The sequence below is a fragment of the Chrysemys picta genome, chromosome 2, assembly GCF_011386835.1.
Source record: "Chrysemys picta bellii isolate R12L10 chromosome 2, ASM1138683v2, whole genome shotgun sequence".
Taxonomy (NCBI): domain Eukaryota; kingdom Metazoa; phylum Chordata; order Testudines; family Emydidae; genus Chrysemys; species Chrysemys picta.
In genome coordinates this window covers 68,106,632-68,122,446 of record NC_088792.1, presented here as the reverse complement: position 1 = coordinate 68,122,446, position 15,815 = coordinate 68,106,632, and the positions used below count along the sequence as shown (strand labels likewise).

The 15,815-nt window shown below is 42.3% G+C and overlaps 1 protein-coding gene across 2 annotated transcripts in view; it reads right to left on the bottom strand.

Moving 5' to 3' along the window:
• The window catches only part of PLEKHA8 (pleckstrin homology domain containing A8), a 40,195-nt gene that overhangs the window by 12,252 nt on the left and 12,128 nt on the right, over positions 1-15,815 (bottom strand). For both annotated transcript variants that reach the window (XM_005297009.5, XM_008170398.4), the window contains 7 exons: positions 13,599-13,715; positions 12,452-12,607; positions 7,340-7,464; positions 5,479-5,637; positions 4,545-4,585; positions 3,070-3,227; positions 1,164-1,332 (listed from right to left, as the gene is read on the bottom strand). In XM_005297009.5, coding sequence (XP_005297066.2) covers positions 1,164-1,332; positions 3,070-3,227; positions 4,545-4,585; positions 5,479-5,637; positions 7,340-7,464; positions 12,452-12,607; positions 13,599-13,715 — 925 coding nt within the window. The remainder of the gene's footprint in view (positions 1-1,163; positions 1,333-3,069; positions 3,228-4,544; positions 4,586-5,478; positions 5,638-7,339; positions 7,465-12,451; positions 12,608-13,598; positions 13,716-15,815) is intronic.

The window sequence follows — 15,815 nt, the reverse complement described above, 5'->3', positions numbered from 1 at the left end:
CATACTGAGTTTTGTTCTGTAAGGGACATGAATGTTTGAACGGAAATCGCGAGTTTTATATACAAAGACAAGATACGCCTCGTTTGCTCACAAACAAGTATAAAACCTGGAATCAGATCTTTGATTCAGACGCATTTACTGACAAAGGCAAATTTTACATTATGCCTGTATGGTGAGGACAGAAGGATGAGCTTATGGTTAACGCACTGGACCGGAACTCAAAAAGACTGGTATCATGTCAGAGATTGAACCCAAATTTCCCATGTGATCTTAGTCACATGTGCTTTTGCTCCTTAGTTCCCCACCTGTGAAATGGAGAAAATGTATGTCTTGTGTGTCTTGGCTATTTTGACTGTAAGCTCTTCTCACTACATGCAGATACTGTGCCCAATGCAATGGGGCCCTGATCTCAGATTCTGAATTTGGGGGTGGGGAACTGATTATCATGGTTTCAGCCTGTTCCTACATCTCTTAAGCATTAGAGAATTCTATTTTACACTACTGCCTCTTTTGTACAGTTTCAATGGAGAAACTGTATTACACACCCGCTTCATTTCAATAAGGCAAACTAGACATGCACTGAGCCACTAGCATAACCAGGTCCTTTTTACATCAGTTTCACTGTGCCAGCTTTTGCTATTGGTGAATGTAGCCCAGTGATTTTGACAGTACAGAAACTGGCTCTTAATCACACCAAGGAAAAAATAATTCTCAACCTAGAGACGTACCACAGTCAATTTAGCAGAGACAGATAGTTACTTTAAATAGAGTAATTTTCCAGCTTGTGATTAATTGACCAACAATCAAATTTTCAGAAGTTCAACAATTATTGTTGCCAGTTACTCTTGCAAAGGAATCACCCCATGGATGGTGGGGGTGAGTTAGGGAGGGAGGGAGGATAGAAATCACAAAAAGTAGTATTTAAGTGATGGACCTTTTACCATACTACTCAACTATTAGACTCCCTTGTTCCAACTCCGAGCACTACAAAACGTATTATAGCTTTACTACAAACAGTACAATTTACAAAATTATCTCCATTGGGATTTATTTAAGTGAATACGCCATTGCATGGATCAAATGCTCAGGTGATTAAGGGTTTTAACCATACAGTCTCAATATACCAGCAACTGTTCATCTACCGCATGCAGGAGCTATGCTACCTATTGTTCATGACACTGAAGAAGGTAGGTAAATCCTCTTCATTTCCTTCTCCCCAATGTGATGGAGCTGGTCCACTTATGGAATCCATTGCCAACTGCAGCGATTCGTTAGCATTGTTGCCCTCTATGGGCAGCATCTTGCTTCCTCCATCGTCTTTAACTTCATCACCTTACATTTAAAAAGAAAGGAAACCTCAATTGCTGAATGATACCAGTTATCTAATTTGAATGAGATTCTTTGACTAGTTCTTCTCTTGTTATCCACCTTACTAATTTAATGGTGTCTTCTAAGGTATTCACAATGAATGGCTCTATTGATCTTTGCATGCACACTTTTCTACAGGCACTAGCAGGACTACACAATACTGGCCACTCTTGCTACTCAAATTGGAACAGCCCCAGCTCCATGGAAGAGATGTCACTTTGTGAAATGTCATCACATCTTTTACTTTATTCTTCTTTTTCCTTTGTCCATTGAAGGGAAAAAAATGCAACTAAGACTAAAAATGTGCAAAAGGATGGCAGTGTTTGCCTAAGATACCCTATGTGAGAGCCGTATTGAACTTCCTGGAAAAGGATTAAATGTTGACTCACACGTGTCCTGTTACCTTACCCGGATAGAAAGGGCTGTGGGAGTGGCTTGGTGGAGAAAGGATCTAGGGAACCCGAAGTTCAGCCAAGACTGGGGAAAAGGTTTGGGCTGAAAGTATATTGTATTACCCTTAATTTCTAAGTAAATGAAAACCAAACCCAGGGAAAAGGGGAAGTGGACTTGGTTTTAGAGCAGGTGGGAAGAGCATGGGAAGTGGAGACCTCTCGTCAGATAAGGCTACACAACATCTTCACAATAGGAACCCGTAGTCTTTTTCCTTTCCAATTACTGTATTTCTGATTTTTCAACTATTTCTTCTGCCTATGCAAGACCAAACTAAACTGAATGGGGGAAAACAAGGGCAAAGGAAATTCTGGAGAGCCAGTGGGAGAGCTAAATATTTGTGACAGACAGAGCATAATTTGGTAAGCTGAGAGGAACCTTGATACCTCTTATGTTTGTGCACAAATTCTGCTAGACCACCGGTTGCTAGTGCCTGTTCTGCATAATGTACAGTAAGGGAAGCACAAGTGTTTGAGTCTGACCTAGGCTACTCAACAAATAATAATAATAAAACCTCAAACACTCCAACATAGTGTCTCAGGGCTGGATTCCATCATATACTGAATTGTTTTTATATAACCACATTAGCATAAGTATCAGGCAATTTCTGAAACAATGCCAAATCAAAATATAAATAAAATGTTTTAACTTTGCCTATTTAGGAGAGATGCCAGCTAGAGTAATGGGTACTTTAATACAATGCTGTCTGAATAGTAGTGGAATTTTCCTAAAACAAATAACCTCTTAATTTAAGGAGGAGGAGTTTGGGGTTTTCTTTTTGAAAGATATGTCAGTGCACGTATGAGTGAACTGAAGACCAGCTGCTCAGAAACATGCACACACAGCTCCCATATGCACTCTTGATAATCTGGCCTTTAGTATTTGAAAAGGGTGCCAATGGAGGGCCTTTGGGAATGAAGCCCCTGGTTCACAGAGCATGTGCAGTACAAGTGTTGCCTGAGTGCATTGCCAGTTTCTGTCAATTGTGACCCAGATGAGCTCTAGTGTGAGAGAACAGTTTAGTCCTGTACCTCTTCAGTTCTTGGTCTCTCTACCAAGGCCACCAACAAGGGTGTGAATTGTGTTGGGAAGACAACCTCTGGGAAATGGACAGAGATCAAAGTAAAACGTCAGTAATCTTGTAACAAGTGCTGACATACTCCGTCTCTCTTGGGAAGTGAGATATCTCACACTCATAAAAGACTGTTTGTGCTCAAAAGTACAGGATAAGATTTCTTTCCATACGTTTACCTGTCAACTTCTTTTCAACATGGTTTTCAGCTGAAATGTCACAGTCTCCCTCGTTAGATTTCAGATGTGAGGGTATCAGAGTGTTAAACAATGTTTGCTCACAATGATTAGTTTCTGCCTTTACGGAGCCATTTTCACAACTGTTCAATTCCATCTGCCTGACGGAGGGGGGAAAAAAACACAAATGTAAACTAAAGAGCAAATGTAACACTTTGCTTGGCATGTCTCTTCCTATCAAACTGTATACAACAATGTGAAAGAGGGACTTGAAATCCAAAATTGTTGCCAGTTCTAGATTGCTGTGAGAAAAATGTTTGTCTAAAAACATTAGAAGGAACCATGTGGCTCCAAAAATGTTTTTCCAGTGTGTATATTTACTGAAACAATCCTAAACCAAGAATATGGAATATTTGAGAGAAAAAAAAGTAGATATTTTCTTAAAAAAAGAGGGGCACAGCCAACTTAAAATCCAGTTGGGTTAAAAAAAAAAAAAGGTAAGGGGCAGATATTGTATCTGAAACAGTCCTGCTGCCACAGTTTTAGTCATATTTCCCCCCCCAGATATCTTTTTCTCCATTGTTTTCTGAGTGAACAGCCCAAACATAAACAACAGGTGAAAATGGCCATACAAGTGGGAAAACAAACTATACACAACAAGTCATCAAATGTACAAAGAACTCCTCCCAATCTCAGTTATAGTAATTTAAGGTATTATTTGTAACAATAACATGTAAAAAAGTTTTCAGACGAAGTGCGTTGCCTTTAAGGAACTGTTTGCACCGTTAGAACAAAAATCAAAATTTTATACTAAAAAGGAATTAAATATTTACTGGAATTAGTCTACTGTTACTAAAACTAAGAAAATCCAGAAGAGGGATTACCCTTTTCTGCAAACAGAATATGTTTTAACAACTCTTGTTTTTTAAATACTCGGCTTAAAAGATACATCAGAGACCTGAGGAAAATGTTTGCTTTGCATTGGAGGCTGATAGGGGGCACGTCACCAGTGCAGATGAAGGTGGTTGGGACAGACCAGATTTTAAAGAAATGTTCCAGTGGCACATTATACTGGCATTGGTGGCATTATTGGTCACTGCTCCAATGGACAGCTCATTCACTGCCTCCTGATACCTTTGTTTTCTGCAGCAGCATTCATAATGGCAATGCAGGGAGCAGAAACCAGAGGTGAGGAAGAGAGCAGTAAAGCGTGTGTGAGATGGTTGGCTAGCCACCACCAGCAGAAAGGCATAATAAGGATAATGGTAAGAGAAGTAGCCAAGAGGGAAAAGTGTGAGCGAAGTGAAAGAAAATCCACTTAGCAATAGAGTTTGTGCTTGTATCTGGTATTTGCAATATCATCAATACATTCAAAAAAAAAAAAAAACACAACATAGGAGAGTCAGACATAACCAAAAAAAATTATGCCATTCTGGGGGGGGAACGGGGGGGGGGGGGGGGGGAGAGTGTCACTGTACCTTTCTGTTGTAGTGCTACTGGAGGAGATGGGAGGGGTTACCTATAAAAACAGAAAATTTATCCTTAAAATAAAGCAGCATTTTGTGCTCCTCAAACTTTACATTTATTAACTCAAACGGAAGTCAATGAGGAAAATTAAGCTTATGCTTCATACTTCCCTGATCTGGGGCCATAGGAACATATGCAATGAGGTTTGAACCATGAAAATATCGGACCCTTCTCAGGTAAACGATCTATTCCGAAGGTTACCGGGCAAAGATCAAAAGAGAGGCTAATCCCCAGGCAGCGTACTGCCTACCTCCACAAACAAAACAAACTAAATATGGCAATCCTGTGGGAGCTGGGGAACTGGAGGGGCCATTGTGAAAGGCTGGGTAAAGGAAAATTAAACCCTCTTCCTGAGTATGTTTAAATTAAAAAACCCTACACACGCCAGATGAAAAAACCATGTATGCCTGCCTCCCTTCATTCTAATCTGTTGTTAGCCAGGAGAGTTGCTCCAGCTTTACAAATATGCTTAGGGAATTTGAGACTGTGATAGTGAGACCAGTGAGATGAATTCTCCATCTTCTGGGGAGCTTACAATTGCAGACATGGTGCTGGGGTTATTTTTAAAATTTATTTAGGGCTTCCATTCCAGCTAGCACACATTCACAATATTCTGGGCCATGGATATTCACAGCTGGATCAGGTCCCAAGTATTACTGAGCAAGGAGTTTAAACTGCTATTAACAGTAAGTGAATGGTGACTTAAATGTACAGTTGAGTCCTGCATCACTTGCAATCCATATGACACACCAGGATGTCACCAGTGGATGGTTACTATCTCGATCCTGGGCTAAAACCCATTCCTTACTACCACAGCTACTACTTTCCAGGAAAGGCAGTATGCTTTCCATGTTGAGATTGACAGCAGAGATTGCACAACATTACCTTGTTTGATTTGAGAACAGCCAAGTGGGGAGATCCTGATGGGGTGTGATGTAATAACTCAGAAGAGAAGGCCACATTTGCAATCTGCATACATTCTTCAAGAGTCTTCAGGAAAGTGTTACATGTTGATTTCAACAGAGCTCCCATATCAATTCCATTCTGTGAAATAACCAGATGGCAAGACACTTTATTTGCCATCAACGCCTAATTTGGAAAGACTGACGTTTACAAAACCCATCATCCCAACAGTCGTGTTTCTTAATCATCAGAAGCTCAATATCTTCAAAGAACTAAACATAAGAGGCCATCTTATCACAGCGATGACAGCAGACACTATTGGGATTGCATGAAGATGTTCCTGTTGCTGTCAGCCTCCTCTGACACCAATCTCAAAACGCAGCATTTCAACAGCAACATCTATTTATATGCCACTTGCCCAGAGTTAAAACATGGTAAACACATGCCATGGTGAATTCAGTATTGGTCCAGGACCTGACATTCTGCTATTAGGTTGGCATGACCAGAGGACACCATGGCAAGAGAATGAAAAGCTGACAATTCAAGTGGCCTAGGATAACAATATTTATGTATTGTACCTCTACCCAATGAAAGGTGACTGCAATTGAACAAGGTGCAAAACAAAGTACTATGCTGGCACCAAACCCCTACTTTGTCTACATAACATACTCTGGACAAAGGGTTATATCTGTCCTGACCCTTGTGTATTAGATGCAACATAGAAACATGTTATTGATAGCGGATTGCTATTAGGTTAAACCCTTGCAGCTCTGAATAATCCATTGCCAGGTAAAGGGACACTAAAAATATTGACTCATTTTCCCCACAACACTGAATTATGAAGTGGGTAAATACAACAATTTTTTGTGTGTTTGTTACAACAGTTCTAACAACTGCTTACTAGTCCTTTATACAAGACCAAATTAGGCACAATAACATTACTACCACCACACAGTTTGTTAAATCCATCATCAAGACTTCAGCCAGGGTCTCTACTTGGCTGGCTAGGACACCACAATAACTCCCCTTCATGCAGTCAGCTGCCAGCCCCGCAACTTGTGAATAAAATTCCTCTGGGAGGCACCACAGGAGGACTGTACAACTTGGAAAACCACACCTCCTGTCCGAGAGGCTAAGTTTTTCTCACATATAATCCTTCCACCTCCCCACCCCTCGCATTGAGAAGGAGCATACCCTCTTCTTTAGAAGGCCATTCCCAAACTGAGCTCCTTCTGTTAGGAAAGCTTGTAAGAGATGCCTCTGGAACTGGTATTTCTTTTCTAATGCGAAACCAACAAATGTTGTTAAAACTCCGAAAGCCAGTCAGCAAGTTTCTTCCTTTAGTTGAGTTTCACTGTGGCTCTACATTATCTCTTAGTCATTACGTATTCAGCCTAAGAACAGAACTGACTGAAGGAGGATTTTAGCAGTCCTGGACTGCAGTCTATTTAGGATCAGGTGCTATACACGTCTTGCATAGCATCTCTTCATCAAGTATGTGCACTTTATTGCTGGAAACATGAACTATATGCACAAGATCAGTGAAACCATAATTTTTTTTTGAGGCATTACTATCATGATCATAGTTACTGTATATGACCTCAGTACTAGCCAGCATAATGGATAGCAATACATAATAAAAATAATATATTGCTAACTAAAGTCTGTTGCTTAGGTACTTTTCTCCTATGTGCATTCAGCAGGAAAGTCAGTGCAACATTAAACTGGATAACATCCTTCCTTAAGTCATGATGGGTTCATTCTGTGAGGTGTTCAATCCACAGGACAAGTCCAGAGTGCTCAGCACCCAGTGGGATAGGGCTGTATGAAAACAAAGTTGTACCTCTGATTCTGATACACCACAAATGCTAGCTTCCTTAGTTTTATCCACTTGCTGAACAAGGAGGTCACAATACAGTCTAAGCTCTGACATTTTGGTTTTCAAGGCTTCGGTGTTTTCAGTGAGCTCTAAAAATGAAACAAGAAGAGAGTTGGACACATCCCATCAGTCTTGCAGTAGATGTTTTTGGAAAGTTGAGGAAATAACTAGTACTATTTCAATGCAGTCCAACCCATCCACATTCTCCATTAATCTGAAAACGTAAGCCTTAGAACTAGGATGCCCATATGTTCACTTTATGACAGTTGAAAAACATGCACCTTTTGATATTTGCCAACACAAACAGGAATAGAGTGTTCCAGCTGAGCTGTTAAATTATAACACACAAACTTACTACAAAAGAGAAAGAAAAGAGTCTCCACCACAAGATGTCTGACTTCATGAGCCTTTTTATTCAAGGACTAAATCCCTACATACTATAATGTGCCTGTTTGCTAAATAATCTGAGATATAAATAACAGTTGTCAGAGGGTCTTAGCTCCTTGTTTGTAAACTACAGGAGGGTGGAAAAGGGAGCTTGACAAAGACAGCTCATCTTAACACCCATCTATCTCATTATTCATAATTAAGGGACCTGAATGCCTGAAAGCCAGTTTAAAAAACCCCCAAATAGATTTGAATGATCCCCAAATTAAAAAAAGTTAATTTTGTTAGCTGAAAGTATTTCAAGTTCAGCGAATGCACCCCGAGTATTTCACCTTGTGACAGTGTGTCAACTTGTGAATTTCATCTTGCTTTGTGTCATTTTATTGATTAAAATGTATAGCCAATTAATTTTGACAACACTTGGGTTTCAATATTAAAAATGTTCAGGAGACCAAATTACCAATGTATTGTCTATAGACAAAACAGTCTTGTACAGGAAAGAGAGATAATACGTCCCCCAATCCTTCTGAGAAGCAGGTTCTCACAGCATGTTCTTTTCACCTTGTGCAGAAGATGTGTTCCCAAAATAAGCCTCCAAACCCACCTCTATTTATAGTAGACCTGATTACAAATAAAAAGCATGTCGTCATCCAAGACTAATATGAAAATACTGGGCCCCAATTACCTTGGTTTTTTGGTAGCATGGTGTTCCCCTCTTATATTTTGTTTTTGAACACAGAATTCTGAACTAAATGGGCCACTCCTTACCTGTACCAGGGTAGAATACTTACATATCTTGCCTTTGACAGTTTCCTTATGCCAAATGCTGAGTTATACCCTTACAAGGTATTGTGGGATACTTACAAGTGAATAAGAGTAATCATAACAAGATTTCACATGATTGCCCAACACTTATATTTAATATACACCACATTAACACCATGTGCATAATACTTTTAATGCATGGGTGTGTAACCTATATGCACTGGCTAACAGTTCACTATTGTAAACTTGCATTGTGGAGTAGACCCTGCATTTTGTGTCTGACTCTTTGTGACTTGTGTTGAGAGCCAGTTTGAATTGGTGTATTTATAGTCTGATGCGATGCATAGCAAGGCCAGAGATGAAGGGAAAGTTTCTCACCTTGGGGAGAGTTAACACAGGAAGTGTCACCCAGATGGTGCCAGATTATTGACTTGCTAATAGAAGAACAGGAGTACTTGTGGCAGCTTAGAGACTAACAAATTTATTAGAGCATAAGCTTTCGTGGACTACAGCCCACTTCTTCGGATGCATATAGAATGGAACATATATTGAGGAGATATATATACACACATACAGAGAGCATAAACAGGTGGGAGTTGTCTTACCAACTCTGAGAGGCACTCTCACAGATCTTGGGAGACAGACCTGTCCTCGCTTACAGACAACCCCGCAACCTAAAGCAAATACTCACCAGCAACCACACATCACTGAACAAAACCACTAACCCAGGAACCTATCCTTGTAACAAACCCCGATGCCAACTCTGTCCACATATCTATTCAAGTGACATCATCATAGGACCTAATCACATCAGCCATACCATCAGGGGCTCGTTCACCTGCACATCTACCAATGTGATATATGCCATCATGTGCCAGCAATGCCCCTCTGCCATGTACATTGGCCAAACCGGACAGTCTCTACGCAAAAGAATTAATGGACACAAATCTGACATCAGGAATCAAAATACTCAAAAACCAGTGGGAGAACACTTTAACCTGTCTGGTCATTCAGTGACAGACCTGCGGGTGGCTATATTACAACAGAAAAACTTCAAAAACAGACTCCAACGAGAGACTGCTGAGCTGGAATTGATATGCAAACTAGACACAATCAACTCCGGTTTGAATAAGGACTGGGAATGGCTGAGCCATTACAAACATTGAATCTATCTCCCCTTGTAAGTATGCTCACACTTCTTATCAAACTGTCTGTACTGGACTATCTTGATTATCACTTCAAAAGTTTTTTTTCTCTTAATTAATTGGCCTCTCAGAGTTGGTAAGACAACTCCCACCTGTTTATGCTCTCTGTATGTGTGTATATATATCTCCTCAATATATGTTCCATTCTATATGCATCCGAAGAAGTGGGCTGTAGTCCACGAAAGCTTATGCTCTAATAAATTTGTTAGTCTCTAAGGTGCCACAAGTACTCCTGTTCTTCTTTTTGCGGATACAGACTAACACGGCTGCTACTCTGAAACCTGACTTGCTAATGACTCTTGTCTGCTTTCCCACCCTCTATTCAACAAGGGTGTTGAGCAGGAGAACTCAGATGTCTGGGGCATGGGGCCTCACACTGGGACTCTTCTCCAAGACTGTGCTTATTAGCAGGAAGGTTTCTGTGTGGAAGTTGCTGACCACTGCCAGCAGCAAGAGGGACTTGCTGCAGGGAGACAAGGGCATCTCCACCTAGCCCGAACACGGGCAGATCTCAGAACCAAAAGACTTTCAGGAGTGGTGAGGACACGGAGGGAGGGAATTGCTGTTTTTCCCCATGATCTGTAAGGATATGTCTACACTGCCCACATCACAGCTCTCCAGGTGATAAAAATAACCACCCTGAACAAGCGGTGGTAGCTTTATTGCCGGGAGCCACATGCTGTCTATACTGGCGCTTTTCAGCGCTAAAACTTTTGTCGCTCAGGGGTGTGTTTTTTCACACCCCTGAACAACTAACGTTTTAGCGCTGAAAGTGGCAGTGTAGACACAGCCTAAGTCTCATGTGCATTCTCAGAGTAAGTGTGTGTATGTGTGTTTAAGACATTCCTTTGAGAAGTCTGGGTGTTCCCTATTTAACTGTCACAGGATCCTTGAAGGCTTAAGTAGCTGTGGGGATTAATTAGTTTTTTCATAATTTAAAATAAACCAAAATCAGAATGTTCAAAGTCAGAGTTAGGGTCAAGGTCCTACATCTCTGATGAGGCCTGATTTTCAGAGGTGCTGAAAGCCTCCTGCCCAGGTTTGGACACTTTAGCTCGAGTACAGATTTTATCATTCCTCAGTTGCAAAACTCCTAGAAAAAAATGGGGAGTGTGACAAAGTTCCTCCTCTACCTTGGTGGGTCCTGCGCTTATTGGCGGATTTTCTCGCCTCACAGATTCACCATGTGGGTCGGGAAACAGCCCAGAGACCTTCCCCTCTGGTAGAAGCCACAGTCCAGGTCAGTTCCTCCTGTGTCTGATCAGGAGTTGGGAGGTTTGGGAGGAACCCGGGCCCGCCCTCTACTCCGGGTTCTAGCCCAGTGCCCTGTGGACTGCAGCTGTCTAGAGTGCCTCCTGGTACAGCTGCACGACAGCTACAACTCCCTGGGCTACTTCCCCATGGCCTCCTCCAAACACCTTCCTTATTCTCACCAGAGGACCTTCCTCCTGGTGTCTGATAACGCTTGTACTCCTCAGTCTTCCAGCAATATGTCTTCTCACTCTCAGCTTCTCGTGCCTCTTGCTCCCAGCTCCTTGCATGCACACCACAAACTCAGGTGCCCTAATTAGCTAGCCCAGGGGTCTCAAACTCAGATGACCCCGAGAGCTGCATGAGGACTAGTGAATTGGCCTGAAGGCCGCATCACTGAACCCTCCCCCCACCCGCTGCCTCTGGCCCCGCCCCCACTCCACCCCTTCCAATTAGGCCCCGCGCCTGCCCCACCTCTTCCCTGCCCCATTCCAATACCGTCCCTGAAGTCCCCAACCCAACGCTGCCCCCAGGGGGTGCAGAAAGGGTGCAGGGTGCAGCGGGGGCTCAGGGCAGGGAGTTGGGGTGCAGGATGTGGCAGGGGGCTCAGGGCAGGGAGTTGGGGTGCAGGCAGGGTGTGGGATGTGGCAGGGGGCTCAGGGCAGGGAGTTGGGGGTGCAGGCGGGGTTCAGGGTGTGAGCTCCAGCCTGGTGCCGCTTACCTAGAGCGGCTCCGGGGTGGCAGCGGTGCTCACTGGGGCCAGGGCAGGCTCCTTGCCTGCCTTGGCCCCGGCTCCGTGCTGCTCCGTTCCATTAAGCAGCTGGAACCGTGTCCCTGCAGCCCCTGGGGGAGGGGGAGGGGCTCGGGCTCAGGCTTCCCTGTTTGTGCGGCTCTTGCCGCTCTTCTAGGTACCTCCCACAAAGCTCCCATTGGCCGCGGTTCCCTGTTTTCAGCCAATGGGAGCTGTGGGGGGCGGTGCCTGGAAGGAGGCAATGCTGGAGCCCTCTGCCTCCTTCCCCCTCCCCCCGGCCCGAAGGGGCGTGCTGCCGGCTGCTTCAGAGAGCAGCGCGGTGTTTGCAGCATCAGGAGGCAATCCCACGGGTAGGCAGAAGGGCGGGGAGGGGTGGGTCACGGGGAGCTTGGCGGCCCGCGGGCCGCGTGTTTGAGACCCCTGAGCTAGCCTGTCCTAATTGATTCTAGCAGTTTCTTAATTGGCTCCAGGTGTCTTAATTATCCTGCCTGTCTTAATTGGTTCTAGCAGGTTCCTGATTACTCTAATGCAGCCCCTGCTCTGGTCACTCAGGGAACAGAAAACTACTCATCCAGTGACCAGTATATTTGCCCTCTACCAGACTCCTGTACCCCACTGGTCTGAGTCTGTCACAGGAGATAAAGAACAAGTAAAAAATGCATTGTTCAGAAAGGCTAGAAATGCCAGATAGACACAGCTCTGAGAGAATGTTCTTACCTTTTTCTCTCTGCGTCCTACTGTCTGTCAGACAGGCCTTGGCAGTTCCAAGTGCAATCAGCCACTTTTGCCTCTCAGCTGCACTTTTGGCTTTCAGGTAGAAGTACTGTTCTCCAGGAATAATCAGATCCATCCGAGTACTATCTGCATGGTGAACTAGGAGCAACACAGATTAAAGTCACTGAATTAAAACCCTACAGTTTCTGAGTCAAAACCCTCCAGTATGGTGCATGCTTTCCCTCACACCCACCCAGCCAACCCATCCTAACTTTGCAATAGAAAAATACTGGGATTCTTGCAAATGTATGGGGAAAACTTGAGGTCAAATAATATTTGAAAGCTAGTTATCAACAGTCAAAAAACTTTCCAACTTGCCATTTTGTGACCCAGGATAGTGAATTTAATTTGTCAGCCTCTGGGGGAAGGAATGTTCCATGCCATGAAACAGGAATCCCTTCCACTTTAATAACAAAAGGGGGAAAAAAAGAGCAATGCTGAACTCTCAGTCATGTCCAGCTGAGGGCTACAATACAATGAGAAAGAAGTGCGAAACAAAGGGAGGGAGAGAGGAAAAAATGGAAGAGGGGAGAACATGTATGACACATATTGATGTGATTTATACTAGTGCGGGGCAGTCAGTAAAAGGGAACACTCTCTACTGTTAAAGGGAGATCTGCAGCAACCTTCTCCAACAAGTCTGTATCCCTGTCCATCTTTCAGTTTTCCTCCCTATATTTATACCTCAAAATTATTGTCACTAGTCTGCTCACTCCTAATGGATTAAGAGTTGAAGTGCGGAAGTTTGTTTACGATTTACACCGCCAGAGTGGATTGTCTTGTTTTAGATCTGTGCCAGGGAACATTTAGCTGGACCTGTGAGCCCCTACACCATGGCTCACAAAAGAAATTAAAGTGTTATGCCAACATGCAGCATACCCATCATACTAGACGTTTATAGTTCTTGGAATACTTTGTTCTTTATTTAATTATTTTAAAGTTTAATAGAGGTTATATTCATGTTGTGATATGGGAGTGGAAGGAGGAGAAGAAATCATGATACAAGACATGTCAGATCACAAAAAATGATATTTAAGATCTATAAGGGAGTAAGAAATTTGTGCAACAGGTTCTGAAGTTCCTTAGTTACCTTGAATTTCACACACGGCCATTTGGATGCTTCCCTTACAACCCTTCCAGGCATCTTCCCGAGAGTCGTAATATGACAAGATACCACCACAGAGAAGAAACCATCGAGGCTGCCAGCCTGCAAAGCAAAACTGCATTTTTCAGTGATTTAATCTTTCATAGAACACACATTTCTTTAGTCCAACAACAATGTGGATTTCTTGTGGGAATCTATACAAGGAAAGCCCAAACAAGAGATACTCAAGATGGTTAAAGCTCAATTAACCTAATTTCCATAGAGATTTTTACTGAGCTTTACCACAGCAGCCTTTGGCAGCAATTGCAGGCTTTTCCTACAGCCCTGCTGGATTTGTGAGATGCAGGCGAAAATCAGATGAGAACATTTAGTGGAAGAAATTATCATCCCTTGCTGAGTATTAAGCTACAGACAGACTAATTTCCTCAGTCAAGCCTACAGAAGGCAGCTCAAGCTCCCATGTTGTTTAGAAAAAACCCTGACGCTCTAGTGATAGTGCCTGTCACAAACTGTTTAAACTACACTCACAGCCAAACACAAATCAGCATGCCAATAACTCTACAATCCCTGACTCCTAAAACTACAGGCAAAAACAGATGCACAGGTCCACTCCATTTACAAGCAGTTCTATAGAACCAGGCTAATAAGATGAGATGAAAGGGGAAAAAAATTAAGCTGATTTCTTACTTAAGTTTCTGCAGTATTCTAGATAATGAGTATATGAATCACATAGGAAATTACGAGAGATACTTTTTAGAAAGCTTGCCATTTATTGGCAACCTTGTTCTTTTATTTTATTTGAAAAACATACACCTTTTTGTAACAGGTACATATGGGGAGAACAGACCACACTCAATTAGGTTTTTAAGTAAAAGCGGGGGTGGAGTTGGAGTGCTGAGAGACACAAAAATTTTAAGAGTCATTTCTGATTTTAGGCAGCTCTCAGTAAGGTGGAGATTATTCAACACAGAAGAGCAGTTGGTTAATTGCTTCAGACCCTTGATGGCATAGAAACTCTTACTTAAATAATACATAACTTCTCATCAATACAGCCTCTAATTCACTCTGGGGCTCCTGCTACTGTTGATCATAAATAATTTCAACTAGGCTGTTATGGGTTACAGTATTACCAGAGTCCAACTGAATTACAGCCTCTCAATCAAGGACTGTACAGTCTATGCGGCGATATGCAAAGAGTACCTGCCCACATGCTGGTTAAAATGTATTTTAAATAAACTGTATTTTAAATGTATTTAAATAAATTGTCCCCCCTACAAAAAAAGTTAGTCTTTTGCTAAATTAACATCTTATTTCTCTTTCTAACAGATGAGCAAACATAGAATGAGTCACAATTCTCACTACGTAGAACAAGCAAGCATACAGCATGCATTTTCAGAACAAAATCAGTATTAATGTATGAGAAATCAAAACTTTCAGAGCATATAGCATTTTCCAGTAACAGACTTTAATATTTAAAAGGTCCCAGTTTTTTAAAAAGTCAGATAGCAAGGATTTTGCTGGAAGATATATTAGCCACCTGGGACCCAAAGATGCTGAGCTAGGCAGCCATCAGAAGGTTATCGTGAAGGGCTGGCTAATAGTAATAGATGGCTGACAAATTGCTGATACTGCAACAGGGTATCTTTCGTTACAGGAGTTTTACATTTTGTTATGGTCACAAAACTAACCCTATAAAAATGGATCTTTTTGTGTTCTAGATTAATTTTCTCCACATAGACTTCCATATCGAGTTTGCAAGATGATTTTCCAACTCCCAGAGTACCAGAAGCTCAACCTAGGATCTGAAGAGTTAAAGCTGTGTTCCTTCTGTTTGTTAAAATTGACAACAATAAAGATTCCGGAATAAGAATTTAGGTGCACTTTCATTGATGATGCACTAGGCCTTCCAGAACATAGCTCATTCTTCCACAGCTTGAATTAGCTCTGCAGAGCTACTGGCAGTAAACGTTTGATGTTGTCGGTAAAACAAGCAGATAAAACTAAAGAGGCACTGAAAGCACAGGTCTATCAAGGGCCCAATACAACATTCACTGAGATCAGAAAGACTCCAGTTGACTTCAGTGGGCATTGGATCATGTCCCACCATATTGTACTCTTAAGTGTATTTTAAAATTAGTACCATTAGCAGTTGAACGTTTTTGTCTTATTATCCACCAGAAATATAAATGCCCTTATGTGCCT